The sequence below is a fragment of the Syzygium oleosum genome, unplaced genomic scaffold (genome assembly GCF_021117445.2).
Source record: "Syzygium oleosum isolate NSW1041296 unplaced genomic scaffold, Sole_v2.1 Sole_v2.12, whole genome shotgun sequence".
NCBI lineage: Eukaryota > Viridiplantae > Streptophyta > Magnoliopsida > Myrtales > Myrtaceae > Syzygium > Syzygium oleosum.
The window spans coordinates 5,895,710-5,914,190 of NW_026607496.1; the positions used below are offsets into that span (position 1 = coordinate 5,895,710).

The window sequence follows — 18,481 nt, forward strand, 5'->3', positions numbered from 1 at the left end:
AAACCGCTCAAGAACATATGCATGATCATTTAGTGGCTTTGATACTTTTGAGGATTATAATGAGTAATCAAGATTACAAGACCATATACATAACAACCTTCCAAGTTAGTGGTACTGAAATAGCGTTATTGGAAATTTTAGCTTAATCAAGTTCTTGAGCCAGAATCTCTAGTTGCATAGAAAACGAGATGCATCTCCAACGGCTCATTTGGTTTCTAGTTGACTCCAAAATGGCTAGTGGCAACTCTTAGAAACATTTAGGTAAAATTGAAACTTAAAACGAAATCCAACATCCTGCGAGGTATGGGCTTGGGAGAGCCCGTGCCTAATCAAGGTTTGTTGGCTTGCATTAGGCAATACCCCTAAACTCTCTTTCTTGTTTCCCCGACCACCGTCGGAAAACTTTGGGAGGGTCGTGACAAGCCATAACCAAGGTGGACACAAGAGACTCTTCTCTTCATTTCCTCTTTTATTATGTTTTTACATAAGGGCAAAAGCCACAAAAAAATCCTAAACTATACCCATTGTGACATATTTACCTTAAACTCTTTTCTGCGACACCAAAAATCTCAAATTTGTATATGTGTGACACATTTATTCTCCGCCAAAGTTCTGTCAATGAAAACCGTTACAAATCTGCTTATATGGACGCCATAAAGCAACCAGTGTTCACATGGCGCCAGCGTGGCTTATGTGAAATAAAAACGACGATGTTTTGGCTGAAAAATCATATAACGGAACCTTGACGGAGGATAATTGTATCACATAGGAACAAATTTGAGGTTTGTTAGTTTATGAGAAATATATCGCAATGGGCATAGTTTGAGGTTTTCGATGTCACAAAAAAATAAAGTTCAAGGTAAATGTGTCACAATGGGCATAGTTTGTGATTTTTTGGGCTTTTTTCCTTTACATAATTAGATGACAACGGGTAGAAAATCATATTTATTAAAGACATGAAATCGCCAGCCGAAGGCGGGGGATGTATTCGAACCAAAGGACAAGAATACATGAAATCTCTTCATTGTATTTGTATCGGTATCGTCGAAGAAATGAAGCCATGGATGGCTGTGTATCGTAATGGGGTGGCATCCAGAAAGAACAAATAGACAAAGCGTGCTTCATGTGCTCTCGGTCCTAACACTGGGGCAGATCAGGAGGAGGTGGAGGGAACGTCGACGACGGAGTCGGCCCATCCTCGACGACGAAGACCGTCGCAAGTCCCAACGACAAGTGGGCGTCCAGGTGGCAGTGCAATATCCATGCACCTGTAAAATATATATGAAAAAAAAAATGAGATACATTAATGATTATTGCCCGATGATTTGTGGACTTAGCCCCTTTTATCTTCGCTTAATTAATCACAAGAAGTGGGTGTGTGTGTTTGCTACACTTGCAAGTGATCGTGGATCGTACTTAGTTTATCTTCTTTTTTGGCTAGGAATAACCATGCTTGGATTAAACCCTATAGAATTACTCAATTACGAACTATATTGAACTTCTAAAGAAGATGCACCTACTCATCACTTGTTTTTGTTTAAAGATAATCATATCTAGTCTTTTCTCCAAACACTAGTCAATCATAGTTTAAGAAACAATAAACCCCACTTGAGACTTCAATCGTAATCTAACATTGTGATTGATTTTGTCTCCTCGTATCACAGTGGATGCACTTAGTTGATATCTAGTGTAATTTCTATATGACCGGTATCGAACACAAAGCTCATTTGTTCTTCTAGTGCAACTGGACATGAAGTATATGGTGTAATATCCTCACACAACATGGGATCTGGTGTTCTTTAGAAGGTTGGACTGATGAACTTCAATGGAAGATCAGGGCTACTAAGGACAATGACTTGGCGGCAAGGCTCCTCAAGATATCTTTCCTAATGACTATATATTGCATTTGGATAGAGCGCAGCCACGGGTGTTTTAAAACAAGTCAATTGATATCCACATTATTTTGGCTAAGGTCCATAAAATAATAAGAGGTAAAGCTTCACTTTACCAAAACTTTAGACCTTCCCAGACAAATGTTGTATTGGCTACTTTGTGGAGGTTTTCTATTTCCATTTTCTCTCATTATTAGTTCTATCTGTAATGAAACTTATGTACTTCATCTATTAATGATACTTACATATTTACCAAAGAAAAGAACAATATTACCTGGATTATTGGCTTGGAACCTGATGGCAGCCCATCCTCCCACGGGCACACCGATCGTGTTGCGTATCACCGGGTTGAAGAGATTGAACTCCTTCCGATCCTTGACCGGATCGAAGTTCCCGAACGCTTGTCCCACCACGTGGAAGTTGTAGCCGTGCAAGTGCATAGGGTGATTCTCTGTGCCGATGATGGCAGTGTCCTGGAACACGATCTCGACCGTCGCGTTGTACTTCACTTGCTTCACCCTCGTGCTCTTGGGCGCGAATGCCAACGCTGTGTTGTTGCCGTTGGTGGGGTTCGTGTAATCGAATTTCAGCGGTGGCTGGTCGGGGAGATCGGTGGTGTAGATCCCTTTCACGTTGAAGAAGTGCGCTTGCAAGTTGGACAGGCTCGTGGGGAATTGGAAGGACGCGTTATTTATGTTTGCGGACAGCCGGAGGGTGCGGATATTGGGGACGCCCGTACACACGTTGGAGGGGCCGCACTGGGAGACACTCAATCCGACGGTCCAGAGCATTTGCTCGTCCAGCTTAGTCGGCACCGGCCTCCAATTCGGGCTCCCCACGAGGCTGGTCAATGAGGAGGAGAACTTGTGGGCTGTCGGGGTGTCGTTGAGGGCCGGCAAGAGAGGCATGATTGGGCTTGTGTAGGGCAGCTGGTCGTAAATGAGGATCCCGGTCGTGGTGGTGTTATCGGGCGGCGGAGCATTTTGGGCGCTATCATACGGGCGGGCCGCCATGTAGTAGGCCCCCGGGGTCTGGTCCGTGGTGAGGAGCACGTCAACTGTTTGGCCTGGGGCAAGGACAGCGACGTCGGTGACATAGGGGTTGGTGTATGAGGCGTCGACGGCGACGACTGTGAAATTGTGATTGGCTATCTTGAAGAAAAGTTGGTTATTGAGTGCAGCATTGATTATGCGAAGCATGTAGGTCTTTCCATGCACCACATTTAGCTTGTAGGCATCTGTCATATCGTGAGAAAAGAAATCATCAAGGTGATATGAACATGAAAGATGCAGTATGTTGTCTTTGGTTGCTTACGATTTTTGGAGCAAGGATAGAGATCTCCGGGCCTTCCATTAATGGTGAATGCATCAGGCGCCGTGCCGAGCTCTTGTGCCTGGTTCTGCAAATCGATCACATTTGCGTTCCACCACTCTCCTGTAGTACGATGTAAATCATTTAATAGCTTATCGAGTTTCTATTGAGAAATATTAATTACAGCATAATTGAGTTTAGCAAACTTAATTTGATTACCATGTTGACAAATCATATGGTCATGGAATTCGCGTTCCATAACTGGTCTAGTCTGGTCGATTAATAACTCACGTATGTCCCCAACACTCATGAATATAGAAATGGTTTCATAGGTTCTGATAGATCCATTCAGATATATAAAAAGATATTTACTAAGATTGGGATATATACATTAGAAATAAGGTGAAGAGTGATACCTAGAACAATAGGAAATTGTTTGTAGGGTGTAGGAAATGGGTAGAGTAACCCGACTTTGGGAGGATGACAAGAGCACCATAAACGGTGGCGCGGAGAAACAAGACGTGAGCATGCCACCATAGCGTGCCTTCCTGTTTAGTGATGGTAAATTTGTGTGTATAACTATATCCCGGACGTATTGGACACTGCGTAATATAATTCGGTCAATCTGCCCAACCACTCAATAGTTGAAATACCCGTGCCTGCATGAATTGAACCGAGTGTCATCCTTAGCGACTTTAGGGAAAAAAACAAATAATTTAAAAAAAAAAACATTCATGGGTCAGGTGAGGTCTCATTGTCGCATGCCATCATCAATTTCTGGTCAAAAAGCAATTGCTCATTCCATCATTCTTTATCTTGTTAACCAAAAAAAAAAAAAACAGCTGGAGGGTAACGTAGGAAAACAACAACAAAAGAAAAACTTATCGTTGTTACTTTGTCAAAGTCAAACTTCCCATGCATATGTCAAATTTTTCATGCGGCTCTATGGTCACGATGAATTACCAGTGAGTGGTGACGTTGTATGGGGACTTGTTGAGGACATGGACGACGAGGGTGTCGCCCTCCGTGACTCGAATCGTTGGCCCAGGAAGAGTTCCGCTCACTGCAGTGATCACATGCTCCTGGCACAATTTCCTCACCGTCACGTTCTCCACCTGAAACAAAATCACCTGGATAGAACAGGAACATTAAACGGGCGATGCGTACAACTCTCGTATGGTCTAAGTACAAGCTGCATGTGTTTGGAAAAGAAGCGGTAAAAGGAGGTAAGCACGTTACGTTGAATGTGTGTTCCACGATTGCAGCTGAAGCCATTGAAGACATAGCCGCAAGAGCAGAAGCCCATGCGAGCAGAAACACGGCTTGTCGTCACGCCATCATCCGGCGCAAGCTTCAAGAGGTCGGGGAACGTTTCAACGATCTGTTCGTATTTAAATCACAAAGCGTCACAGGTTTCTTCTAGGGAACGAGAAGTGAAAATCCATAATTTATTTCGATAAGACTTTTTTGTGATTGTGAAGCTTCGATGGTGATATGTTGTTTTGTTTTTGTTTTTGTCAAGAATAAAAATAATGCAGACCATGGACATATTCTTAACCTCTCGCACGATGATAATACGACAACTTAGTAAACAGAAAAATAAACAAATAAAATAGATTAATTAAGTGAATAAGGAGAAGAGAAGCATGGAATTTATATTATAGTTTTCTTCCTTCGAATTGGTTAATTCAACTACGACTAGAGAACCTCGGTTATACAATCGATTTATTATGTTCGTTTGTTCATATTGGCCATACTTTGAAACCCAAAGGAAAATGGTGTCATGGTTATTCAATTTGGTTATTCAATTTTCTTAAACTCAGTTTGATCATCCAATATTTTTTTATAAGAGTAAAACGTGTCCATTTTCGCCAATTTCCCATTAAACACAACTTAATATGCAATTTACCTTAGCACACCTCCGTTACTCTTTAGGAGACATCTGCCCCATATAACTACCCACCTCGCACCCGAATTCTTGGTAGCTTTACTAACTACCTTCTCATTCTTCTCCTTCAATGTTCGTGGATAAGTATCCAAGGGCAGGAATGCTCTTTTATCATGTAAGTGGATCATTTGGTCGATTGCCTAATTGCATTAGTCTCATAGCCATAGCTATCTCTTTAGCATCTTGCCATTCTTGAAAGTAGAGTAAAGGGTCGACCAATTCTTGATCGACGGGAAAATTAATTTGATTTACGATTCATGGCATGAATAATAAGAATTTGTGGTTTTTGCTGCATTACTACCCATTAAATGTTATAAACATGTTTTACACATAATAAGTTACTTAATGGAACATTTCCGATGCATGCTAAACTAGAAATCCATATTCTTGGAAGATAGGAACAAGCTAAAGCGAAGATGCAAGCAATGGGTCCACAAAAAGGATAGCGACCTAGATATATGTTGTATAGTTGGTGGGAGGCTATTATACAAAGTTGCATTCAAAGCTCATTTATGCATGGAAACTGAGGTAGTGATGGACACATGAAATTGTCAGTCAAAAAGGTTAGTTAGGGAAGATCTTTCACTAATCGTCAAGCTAAACAAAGAAAAAAAGATGCGAAAGAACAAGAAATAAATGATAGTTCTGTTGTCAAGTCAAACCTATCGAACTCCATAAGTCGCGAAACTAAAATCGCACTACATATTCATGTCGTTTATAGGTTGATATAACCTACGTCCATGGAGAGAGACTTCCCAAATCTCTATTGCATATAATAAATTCATAGGCAAGTTTCTCATTTTAATACAATCTCATAGAAATCAGACCTAAAATACTCATGATTTTCGTAGAATCCTCGCTATTGATCAAGTCATGAGTCAAACATAGCTTTTATGCTCTTTGCACGCTTTACTGATGTCATTCATTACGAAATCAAATCACATATAAGCTCACTAAAAAAAAGAAGCTGAATATTCACAAGTTAGCTTATAACTCAATTGAAAAGGCAAAATGATACAAATGGTCCCTGAACTTTGATTCAAGGTGCAACGTGATCTCTGAACTTTTAATTTGTTCAATGTGGTCCATAAAGTTTAACCCAACGTGCAATGTGGTCCCTAAACTTTTAATTTGTTCAATGTGATTCATAAGCTGTTAATATATGTTCAATTTAGTCCTTATACTATATAAAAATATTTAACGCTGTCCCTGTTCTCAAATTAACGAAATGATAATATCGAATATTTTTATTTAATTCAAGGATTACATTGAACATGTATTAAAAGTCCAAGGATCACATTGAACAAATTAAAAATTCAAGGACCACATTATACATTGGGCTAAAGTTCAGAGACCACATTGAACAAATTAAAAGTTTAAAGACCACATTACTTATTGAACCAAAGTTCATGCACCATTTGGGTTATTATCCCGATTGAAAATGACTCTCTTTCAACTATAGAGCATCTTCTTGGTGGGGAGTGAGCCCAATTTGGTTCATTCTCCTAGCCATTCGTTGACACTTTTTACTTTATATATATTTCAATAACTTCCTCTGAATTCCCCCGGCCATAACTTATTTGTTATAAATTCCAACCCAAAAAAAGTATACTTTAACGGTCCTCTCATGGGGCCGCACGTGCAAAATGAACTGGGCAAAACCTGACTCTGATACTATGTTAGAAATACAAACCCAAATACTTAAGTCTATAAATGTAAGAAGACAACATATATATATATATATATATATATATATATATATATATATAAAGAGTATATAAACCCGTAAACAGGAGATGTAGGATACTTTATTATTATGTATGCTACCCAATCAAATATCTCATCCTAAAAAGCAAAACATTCCCGTCCATAGCCACTTCTCAATGGTGATTCCCCAATTTTGGAGTGAAGTATACTTGTTATTAGTAACATCATGTATTTTTGTGGTATAGCACATTCATCGTGAGTAAAATTAGCCAATTTGTGATAAGAACTTATCTTATTACTTATAAACCTGATTTCTGGATGACAAATATTTTACCATAAATTTCAAACGCTAAAGATAAAATTCATAAGTTTGTGGTTTTTCATTTCAAGTAAATATAGCTTCCAATTTTTTATTCAATAAAATAGAGACATCATTAGTCATGTTAAATTATATTTTCTAAGAAAGAAGAAGAAAAAAATGATATTAATTAAGAACAAGTTACTTTACCACAAACAACTCTTTTTGTTACGAAGAACTAGTATTTATCAAGAACAAGTTGCATGTATCAACAAATAAGGTTTACAACTGCTTAGTGTAAAAGTAACTCATTTTTCACCCAAGAAAAAAGTAACTTTCCCTTGGTAAATGCATGTTCTTCTCAGTAATCACAAATTGTTATTGATAAGTACGAGTTATTCTTTGTCAATACAAGTTGTTCTTTGTAAATACAAGATGTTTGTGCTTACATGACCGTACTTAAATATAATTTTTTTCTTTTCTGATTTGTTACGAAAAAATAACTTAACATCATTGATGATGACCATAATTAAATAATTAAAAAACTTATTCGAATTTCTATTCTCTTAAAATAAAAATATTTACCATAAATGAATACAATTCACCAAAAACTCACACAAATTTTACCACAGAATAATCAAGTTCATTGCTATCGTAAATATAACTCATTCCCGCTAAATGCAAGCTGTTCTTGGTAAATGAATGTGGTTCTTGATATATGATTCTTTTTCTTTTAATTAAATTTTTTAATTTTTTTTCAGTTTGGTGTTTCTTAATTTTTCGGTTAGTTTTTTCCTTTTTGATTTTTTCATCTACTTTGCTCAATTGTTGTGTGATTTGGAGGCGTTTGATTCAAAAGTATTGCAACTCTCGTGTTCGATTACCAGGAATGGGATTTTTTGCCAGTCATAAGCTTGTTTAACAGATACTTATAACAAATATAAGATATATTTTTCTATAAGAGTGGGTAACTTGTTCAACAGATGGGAAAAATGGACATTTTTCTTTTTATATCATGGTTGGTGAGAGATCTAATCTCATCGTGAGTTCACCATGTAGTTAGAAGCCCCCAAGGGAGTCAATAGAATAAACATTCCACAAGTTCCGCCTTATCTCTATCGAAAATCGTATTTCTTAAAGAAATTTATTAAGGAAAATAGTAGAATCCGACATTGTATATCTATAGAAAATATTGTATTATAATATTTAGATATTAAACTATGGCTTCATCTAACCATTTAAGTTTTTAGAACAGTTGGCAGTAATTCCACGAGATCTCACATAGTGTAAAAGCAATGGGTTCTAATATTGCTTTAGGTTTAGTCCAAAGTCCAGCCTACGCGTGAAGGTGAATGTTAGAATGTTTAAATATTAAATCACGTGTTCGTCTTACACCTTGAACTTTTTTGTGCAATTGGTAAAGTCTCGCAAAATTTAACATATTGAATCCTCAAAATTTTGATACATATACGAGCTTTATTCGGGGACGGGGACCAACAAAATGGCGATGAGTCCTTCATGGGTTGAAACTTTCAAGAGGAACTCTCTTATTGCTTTCCCAATATTTTTTCACGAAATTAGGTATAAAAAAGAAAAAAGCAGTTGACTAGAATTCATCTTTGTTTGCTACAAAGACTGTTTGACTTCTTGCCGGTCCTTTTTTTGGGGCCTTCACGACTTCATTGGTGATGAGAGCATAAGAGGCCGGCTCCTAATCCTCTCTTTGCTGTCACTCTCCAAGTCTCCAACATACATCTAGCCCTAACCGAGTCACTAGGCATTGATATGAAATTGTAAACTCCCCATACATTCACATTGCATGCTCTCCTATCTTTTTCCTCCAGAATTTTGTAGTATTCAGCTAATTGATGTCATTCTCTGGCCAAGATTAGAATGATTTGACTTTTGAGTCCTCCTTATGTTATATTAGCTAAGAGAAATATGCATGTCTCTTGATTTTAGGGATAAATGCATTGAAAGCCCTAAAACTTGTCACTAAAGTGCAATTGAGTCCTAAAACTTTCAAAAAGTGCAATCAAGTCCAACAACTTGCCAAATTGATTCAATCAAGTCCTTCCGTTGATTACATCTTTTAAGTTTTGTCATTTGATTACACTTTCGTAACAAGTTTTAGGACTGGATTGCACATTTTGAAAGTTTTAGGACTCGATTGCACTTCTCTGAGAAGTTTTAAGACTTGATTGCACTTTTGTGACAAGTTTTATAGGATTTCCAGTACACTTATCCCTTGATTTTATAACCATGACTTTCTAGGGTTTCTTCCCCTGACAATGGGGTGTCCATGGTTTTTTCGGGCAAATGATGAATCCCCAGTAAATCCTTCAGTCACGTTTCCACTCAGCAATTATCACGACTAGTAGGTTTGGAGGTTAAGTCGTGTCCTCGAGAAAGTGCTTTATTGTGATTCTTTGAACTTAAAGCCTTGAGTGAGAAGGCGGATAGCTACACCTCTTAAACATAATCCTTCGGCGTTTTTTGTAACCGACATTCCATATGAGCATGCGGAAATAAATAATGTCGTTTAGGAGCAATAGACTCGATACAGGATCAGAACTATCACCATCTATCTGAATATGAAGTTTATTGGTTCATTTGGGTTAGTTAAGTTGAAATTTTAATTATTTGGTTAAGAAAGAGTTATGATACCCAAACTCCTATCTTAAGAGTAGTTAGTGTTGAGATGTATATGTGTTGTGTTAGAGAAGTTCCACATTTGTTTAAGTTTTTGAGTGAAGGTGGGTCCAGCTAGATATGTTTTTTTTTTATCCAATTTGATATGTTGACAGATTAGGACTTGAGCTCTCTTTTGGCAATCTCCCCGCGTGAAGATATCAGACTTCTGCTGTGTGCTCCCAACAAATGGTATCAGAGCTTATGGTTGATTGGTGCTCCACCCCAATCTATTCCGGTGTTTGGTAAATATCTCAAGAAAGAAATCTCAAAATCGTCGCTTGTTTCGAGTGTAAATTGCTATCACAGTTAGTTTAGTGAGAAGAGACCATGGACAGTTGGTCTAGTAACGTGAGTCTGGCGAGAAAAGACCATGGATAATTGATTTGGTAACGCGACATAGAGACCATGGGTGATGCAATTTCAAGTTAGCAGTTTATGATGGTTGTTGTGCATAATTGCGGGTATATTGTAATGGGGAAAAGTGCCAAAAAAGTCCTAAACCTTTTGCATTAGTACCAATTTAGTCCTAAACCTTTTTTTGGTGCCAATTCAGTCCTAAACCTTTTGCATTTGTGCCAATTTAGTCCTAAACCTTTTTTTGATGCCAATTAAGTCCTAAACCTTTTAAATTGGTGCCAATTCAGTCCTAAACCTTTTGTTTTTGTGCCAATTTAGTCATTCCTGTCAATTTTGATCGGAATTTGCTGACGTGGACACTTGCCGGCTGGCGGCCAGTCACTGGCGCCGACGTGGCGCTGACGTGGATAAATTTAATAATATTTTATTATTTTTTTGAATTTTTATTTTTTTTCTTTTTTTTCAGTTTTTTTTTGCCCCTCCTCCTTCCTCTGGCCGGTCGCCGGACCGGCGACCGGCCAGAGGCCAGTGGCCGGCGAGCTTGACCTCGCCGGCCACCGCGTGGCGGCGGCCTCGCCGGCCACCGCGAGGGCGGCGGCCTCGCCGGCCCAGCGAGGGCGGCGGCCTCGCCCGGCGAGGGCTCGAGCCTCGCCATGGTCGGGCGAGGCTCGTGCCCTCGCCGAAGGCCGCGGCGAGGGCGAGCCTCGCCCGGCCAAGGCGAGGCTCGAGCCCTCACCGGAGGCCGCGGCCAGGGCGAGCCTTGCCATGGTCAGGCGAGGCCCGACCTCGCCGGATCTGGCGAGGTCGAGCCTCGCCCGACCAAGGCGAGGCTCGAGCCCTCGCCGGATGGCGAGGCCGCCGCCCTCGCCAGTGGCCGGCGAGGTCGAGCTCGTCGGCCAGAGGAAGGAGGGGGGGCAAAAAAAAACTGCAAAAAAAAGAAAAAAAAAGGAAAAAAAATAAAATTCAAAAAAATAATAAAATATTATTAAATTTAGCCACGTCAGCGCCACGTCGGCGCCGGTGACCGGCCGGCAAGCGTCCACGTCAGCAAATTCCGGTCAAAATTGACCGGAATGACTAAATTGGCACAAAAACAAAAGGTTTAGGACTGAATTGGCACCAATTTAAAAGGTTTAGGACTTAATTGGCACCAAAAAAAGGTTTAGGACTAAATTGGCACCAATGCAAAAGGTTTAGGACTGAATTGGCACCAAAAAAAGGTTTAGGACTAAATTGGCACTAATGCAAAAGGTTTAGGACTTTTTTGGCACTTTTCCCTATTGTAATGACTTGGAGATTAAACTTGAGATAAATTGATGCAAAAAGATATCTAAATTAAAGGGGAGCAAACCTAACACTGAGCTCATATGTGAGGGGGAGATTGTTGAGATACATGCATGAGTTGTTAGAAAAGTCCCACATCGAAGAATTGATGTGGTATTGAACAATTAATATATCCTAATTGGCCCATACTCATTAGCTTAAACTTTTGAGTGAATGTGGATCTAATTGGATATGTTGACGGGCCAAAACTTGGGCTTTCTCTTGGCGATCTCCCCGAGTGAAGGTATCAGGCTTTTGATGCGTGCTCCCAACAATTAGAGAACCAAATCTACAAGTTTCATCATTGCCATCTTAGCAAAAGATAATGATAATAACTACATTAGACAAAACTTAATTCCCAAGTAGGAATGGGCCAAACGTTTGACCGGTTTTGGACAAGGACTGCTTGAGGGCAAAAGCCACTGTTTGCACAATTGCACTCTTTTTTATCTTCCCCATGCTCATGCATGATGCATCAACGCATACTGGTTGGCCACTTGGCTCTATGTGGTGACGGACCAAACTAAATTACGAGGTAAAATTTCACAAATCCATCTTATTAAGATTATCTTTAGTGTGGACGTAAGGAGCTTAGATTTGACTTGAAGTTAAATTATCATTGATTTCTTTGAAACCTGCTTCCGTGATTTTATAGAAGGGAAAAGAGTAGATGACCGGCTCCGTCAATCTCACAAGAGTGACCGAGCCTTACCCACCACTCATTTTAGCTTGCAGCATTAAAACCCACTTGGGTGAGATGGGATTCAGCAAGCGAATCCCACTATCTTATTCTTTTTAAGAAATTGATTAGAGAAAAGAGGAAATGTAAGAAATCAAATTAAAATAAGATAGATCTTATAATCTCACAGCTTTTTTATAATCGCAGTTGGCCATCTACCATAATATAAGATTTGTGATCACTAAAGCATCGCTACCACTTCATTACAATGGTGTCATTAGGTTAGCTGGACTCAAAACCATACGTCGTGATCCTCTTAGAGGTGAACTACCGAGGAAAAGATGATAGATTACTAAGTCAAAGACCTTGTGCAGACTCTCCCAAGCCAAAATCAATATTAACATTACGGTTAATACTATGAAAAACCCTAAACTTGTACACTTGTTACAATTTTACCCCAAGCTAATTATTTATTCACCAAAAACCCCAAACTGATGCACATGTGATAAATTTACCCTCAGTTTGTTTTTGTTAAATTTTATTATCAAATTACTATGTTAAATGACACGCGGTAATTGACTAATGTATCGGTTTTATATTTTACCCTCCGTTTGTCACAGGTGTACCGGTTTGTGATTTTTTTGTTATATTAATCCAATTTAACGGAAACTAACTGAGGGTAAATTTATCACAAATGTATTAATTTGGGATTTTTAGTGGTCAAAATATTAGTTTTGGATAAATTTATCACAAGTGTACCAGTTTGGGGTTTTTTGTGGTATTAACCCTTAGGTTATTGTATTGCGAGATATTATTATATATATTTGCGAAGTCACAACCAAGGTGGACACAAGAGAGTCTTCTCTTTATTTCCTCTTATATTATGCTTTTACATAAATAGATGAAAACAGGTAGACATTCAGATATGTTAAAGACACGAAATCGCCAGCCAAAGGCGGGGAATGTATTTGAACCGAAGGACAATAAAACATGAAGTCTATTCATTGTACCGGCATTGTCGAAGGAATGAAGCTACGGATGGCTGTGTATCATAATGGGGTTGCATCCAGAAAGCACAAATAGACAAAGCGTGTTTCGTGTGCTCTCGGTCCTAACACTGAGGCAGATCAGGAGGAGGTGGAGGCAATGTCGACGACGGTGTCGGCCCGTTCTCGACGACGATGGCCGTCGCTAGTCCGAAAGACAAGTGGGCGTCCAGGTGGCAGTGCAATATCCATGCGCCTGCAAAATATACAAAAGAGAAATGAGATACATTAGTCTTTTTGTTTGGGGTTATAAACTAATCATCAATTTCCAATATGTTACATTTTAAATTCATCATCGTACTGGTCTAAAGGATTTGTTGCACTGTCATTATCCTTCAACTCGTTCCATCTAATTACCAAACTCATTCCTTCACCTAACTCCCTCCCCTGAGAAACATTCACTCTTACAAAAAACAAATCAAGTTCAAGCCACATGACATCAACGTGTGAACCACACCAAGGGATTGGTCAAGGACACAAACAATGGGATCATATGTTGCATGTGATTCAAGAATGCATATGGTTGACGAGTTAACTTAAAGATAATCATTTGATTGCCCGATGTTTCGTGGACTTAATCCCTCTTTTCTTGCTTAATTAATCACAAGAAATGGTTCTCTGTGGTCGCTACACTTGCAAGTGATCGTTGATCATACTTATATTATCTTCTTTTTTGGCTAGGAAATAATCATGCTTAGATTAAACCCTAAATAATTGCTCGATAACGAACTATATTGAACTTCTAAAAAAAAATGCACCAACTCTGACTTGTCTTTGTAAAAGGAAATTATGTCTAGTCTTTATTCTAAACTCTAGGCAATCATACTTCAAGAAACAATAAATCTCACTTTAGAATACGATGAATGATTGATTTTTTCTCCCCGTATGTTAGTTAGAATACAATAGAATGATTTTATATAGTATTTACTGTCATAACTCAAAATATGAAAGATAGAGAATAACATTACCTGGATTATTTGCTTGGAACCTGATGGCAGCCCAACCTCCCACGGGCACACCGATCGTGTTGCGTATCACTGGGTTGAAGAGATTGAACTTCTTCCGATCCTCGACTGGGTCGAAGTTCCCGAACCCTTGTCCCACCACGTGGAAGTTGTAGCCGTGCAAGTGCATAGGGTGATTCTCTGCGCCGATGATGGTTGTGTCCTGGAACACGATCTCGACCGTCGCGTTGTACTTCACTTGCTTCACCCTTGTGCTCTTGAGCGCGAATTCCAACGCTGTGTTGTTGCTGTTGGCGGGGTTCGTGTAATCGAATTTCAGCGGTGGCTGGTCGGGGAGATCGGTGGTGTAGATTCCTTTCACGTTGAAGAAGTGTGCTTGCAAGATGGACAGGCTCGTGGGGAATTGGAAGGACGCGTTATTTATGTTTGCGGAAAGCCGGAGGGTGGGGATATTGGGGATTGCCTTACATGTGGCTGTCGGCCCGCAGGGGGAGAGGCTCAATCCGATGGTCCAGAGCATTTGCTCGTCCAGCTTAGTCGGCACCGGCCTCCAATTCGGGCTCCCCACGAGGCTGGTCAGGGAGGAGGAGAACTTGTGGGCTGTCGGGGTGTCGTTGAGGGCCGGCAAGAGAGGCATGATTGGGCTCGTGTAGGGCAGCTCGTCGTAAATGAGGATCCCAGTTGTGGTGGTGTTATCGGGTGGCGGAGCGTTTTGGGCGCTAACGTACGGGCGGGCTGCCATGTAGTAGGCCCCCGGGGTCTGGTCCGTGATGAGGAGCATGTCGACCGTTTGGCCAGGGGCGAGGACGACGACGTCGGTGACGTAGGGGTCGGTGTATGAGGCATCGACTGCAACGACAGTGAACCTGTGATTGGCTATCTTGAAGAAAAGTTGGTTATTGAGTGCCGCGTTGATCATGCGAAGCATGTAGGTCTTTCCATGCACAACCTTTAGCTTGTAGGTATCTGCGCCGAAAATAAAAGTGCCCAAGTATCATCAATAACCCCCACTCAAAACTTCTCTCAAATTTGTTCCAGTTGAATAATTCATAAAAAAAAAAAAATCATCAAGGTAATATGAAGGAGAAAGATGCCGTATGTTGGTGGTTGCTTACGCTTTTTTGAGCAAGGATAGAGATCTCCAGGCCTTCCATTAATGGTGTATGCATTTGAATTGTTAGGCCCTGTGCCAAGCTCCTGTGCCTGGTTCTGAATATTGATCACATTCGCGTTCCACCACTCTCCTGCAATATGACGTAATTTATTTAATAGTTTGTCGAGTTTCTATTCAGAGAGAGTAATTACGGCATAATTGAGCCTAGCCAACTTAATTTGATCATCATGTTGACAAATCATAGGGTCATGAAATTTGCGTTCTATGATTAGTCTAGTCTGGTCAATTAAAAACTGATTTACGAGCCCAACACTCATGAATGAAGAAATGGTATTACTGGTTCTGTGGATGATCTATTCAATGATATAGGAAGATATATACGTTTTAAATCAGGTGAAGAATGATACCTAGAATGATAGGAAACTGTTCGTGGGGTGTGGGAAATGGGTAATGACCCGACTTGGGGAGGATGACGAGGGCGCCATAGATGGTGGCACGGAGCAACGAGAAATGAGCATGCCACCACAGCGTGCCTTCCTGTTTTGTGATAGTAAATTTATAGGTGTAATTATGTCCAGAACGTAGCGGACACTGCGTAATGTAACTTGGTCCATCTGCCCAGCCACTCAATAGTTGAAATACTCCATGCCTGCATGATCGAGCTGAGTGTCATCCTTAGCAACTTCAGGCTAGAAAATAGACAAGATAAAAAAACATTTCCCAAAGTAGGCACTTCGGAAGTTCATCAAGACAATTTTTTTTCCTTCCATTTTTCAAATTTTCATTTGTTTTATGCAAGTGTAGTTCACAAATTCGTGGGTGAGGTGAGATCTCATAATCGCATGCCATCATCAATTTCTTGTCAAAAAGCAATTCCTCATTCCATCATTCTTTATCTTGTTAACGATTAAAATAAAAACAGCTGGATGGTCATGAAAGAAAGCAACAGAAAAGAAAAACATAACGTTGGACTTTGTCAAAGTCAAACTTCCTATGCACATGTCAGTTTTAGTTCCATAGTTCAACGTAAATTACCAGTGAATAGTGACGTTGTATGGGGACATGTTGAAGACATGGACGACGAGGGTGTCTCCCTCCGTGACTCGAATGGTCGGACCAGGAAGAGCTCCGTTCACTGCAGTGATCACATGCTGCTGGCATAATTTTCTCACCGTCACGTTTTCCACCTGAAACCAAACACGGCATCAAGTTAGGTCTTGCATGTATAACAAAATCACGTTGTACATGAAAACCATTGATAGAACAAGAACGCAAAACGGGTCGACCCGTAAAACCCCGCATGGTTAAGTTCAAGTTGAATAGAAGCACTAAAAGGGAGTAAGCATATCACATTGAATGTGTGCTCCACGACTGCAGCTGAAGCCGTTGAAGACATAACTACGAGAGCAAAAGCCGATGAGAGCAGAAACACAACTCCTCGTCGCGCCATTGTTCAGCGCGAGCTTTCCGAAGGTCTTGACTATTGGAGTGCTTCGACGATGGACGAAACAGGGAGGAAGTGTTCGTATTTAAATCACAAGCCGTCGTTAGGTTTCATCTGGGGAACGAGAAGTGCACATCCATATTTTATCTCCATGAAACTTCGTTATGAGTGCGAAGCATCGGGGGTGAGGATGATAATAATGAAAATGCAGATCGTGGACTTATTCTTAACCTCTCGCATGTGTTCCCAATGGCAGTAGGACAAGCTTCGCTGTCTAGCAGTTAGAACATATTTGGATTAATACCACCAAAAAATCTCAAACTTGTACGCATGTAATAAATTTATCTCAAACTAATTTTTTGATCACCAAAAATTTCAAACCGGTACAACCGTGACAAGTTTACCCCAAACTATTTTTTTTACAATCAAAAACCCTGAACTGGTACATTTGTGACAAATTTATCTTCCATTAGTTTCCATTAAATTCGATTAATACCACGAAAAACTACAAACTAATTCACCTATGACAAATGGAGGGTAAACCCCAAATTGGTACACCCGTCAACTGCCACGTGTCATTCAACTCAGTAATTTGACGGTAAAATTTAACGGAAACCAACGGAGGGAAAATTTATCAGAGGTGTATCAGTTTGAGGTTTTTTGTGATCAAAAAATTAATTTAAGATAAATATATCACGGGTGTACCGGTTTAGAATTTTTCGTGGTATTAACCCAACTTATTTTACACATAATAACTTGCTTAGTGGAACATTTCCAATGCATGCTAAACTAGGAACAAGCTAAAGCGATGATGCAAGCAATGGGTCCAAAAAAAAGAGGTGGGGAAGAGAAGAAATGATAAGAGTACATTTTTGGAGTCAAGCCGCGAAACTAAAATCGCACAACGATTCACGTCGTTTATAGATCGATATAACCTACGTCCATGGAGGGAGATTTTCAAAATCCCGCTTACATAGAATAAATTCATAGACCAGTTTCTTATTTTAATATAATATCAAAGAAATCAGACCTAAAATACTCGTATTTCACATAGAATCCTTGCTATAGATCAAGTCAATATTCAAACTCGAAACATAGTTTGAATAGCTTTTAAGCTCTTTGCATCATTGATGTCATTCATTACGATATTAAATCACTTATAAAGCTTACTAAAGAACATCTTCTTGGCGGGGTGAAAACCGTGGGGAGTGAGTCAAATTTGGTTTGTTTTCCTATTCATATTAGAACTTCGATACAAATCATTCGTTAACACTTTTTACTTGACAATATTTCAATAGCTTCCTCGGAATTCCCCCGGAAATCCCAATACGCATGTTGCGTTAAACAAGATATACATCCATCTAAAAATGTTGGGACAAACTTAATAGAGCGTGTGAAAATTCGGTAGCGGCTTATTTGTTGGAAACTCCTATCCAAAAAAGAATACTTTAACACCCCTCTCATAGGGCTGCATACACAAAATAAACTAAGCAAAACCTGACTCGAATACTAAGTTCGAAGGTCAAAGCCAAAAACTTAAGTAATAATAGAAAGTAGACAACATGTATATCTTAAGAGCAAGTGGTTGAAGTTTTTTAATTTTCATTTCGACATATACAAAGCATCTTAACGGTGTGTATGTTTGGCTCGTTGAAAGTAGATAATCAATGAAAAACTTTTACAGTAAAGGAAACAGCAATACT

General features: G+C 39.7%; 1 protein-coding gene and 1 pseudogene across 1 annotated transcript; both read right to left on the reverse strand.

Annotated features, from left to right (window-relative positions):
• Nucleotides 1-917: 917 nt before the first annotated feature.
• LOC115672370 (laccase-7-like) lies at nt 918-4,541 on the reverse strand (annotated as a pseudogene).
• An 8,594-nt stretch (nt 4,542-13,135) lies between these two features.
• Nucleotides 13,136-16,784, reverse strand: LOC115672369 (laccase-7-like). The gene is made up of 6 exons (XM_030594170.2): nt 16,686-16,784; nt 16,370-16,521; nt 15,742-15,983; nt 15,336-15,464; nt 14,224-15,186; nt 13,136-13,451 (listed from the first exon to the last, which is right to left on the reverse strand). Exons 1-6 carry the CDS (start codon nt 16,782-16,784, stop codon nt 13,321-13,323), a joined length of 1,716 nt encoding a protein of 571 aa, XP_030450030.1. The 3' UTR covers nt 13,136-13,320.
• Nucleotides 16,785-18,481: the final 1,697 nt, after the last annotated feature.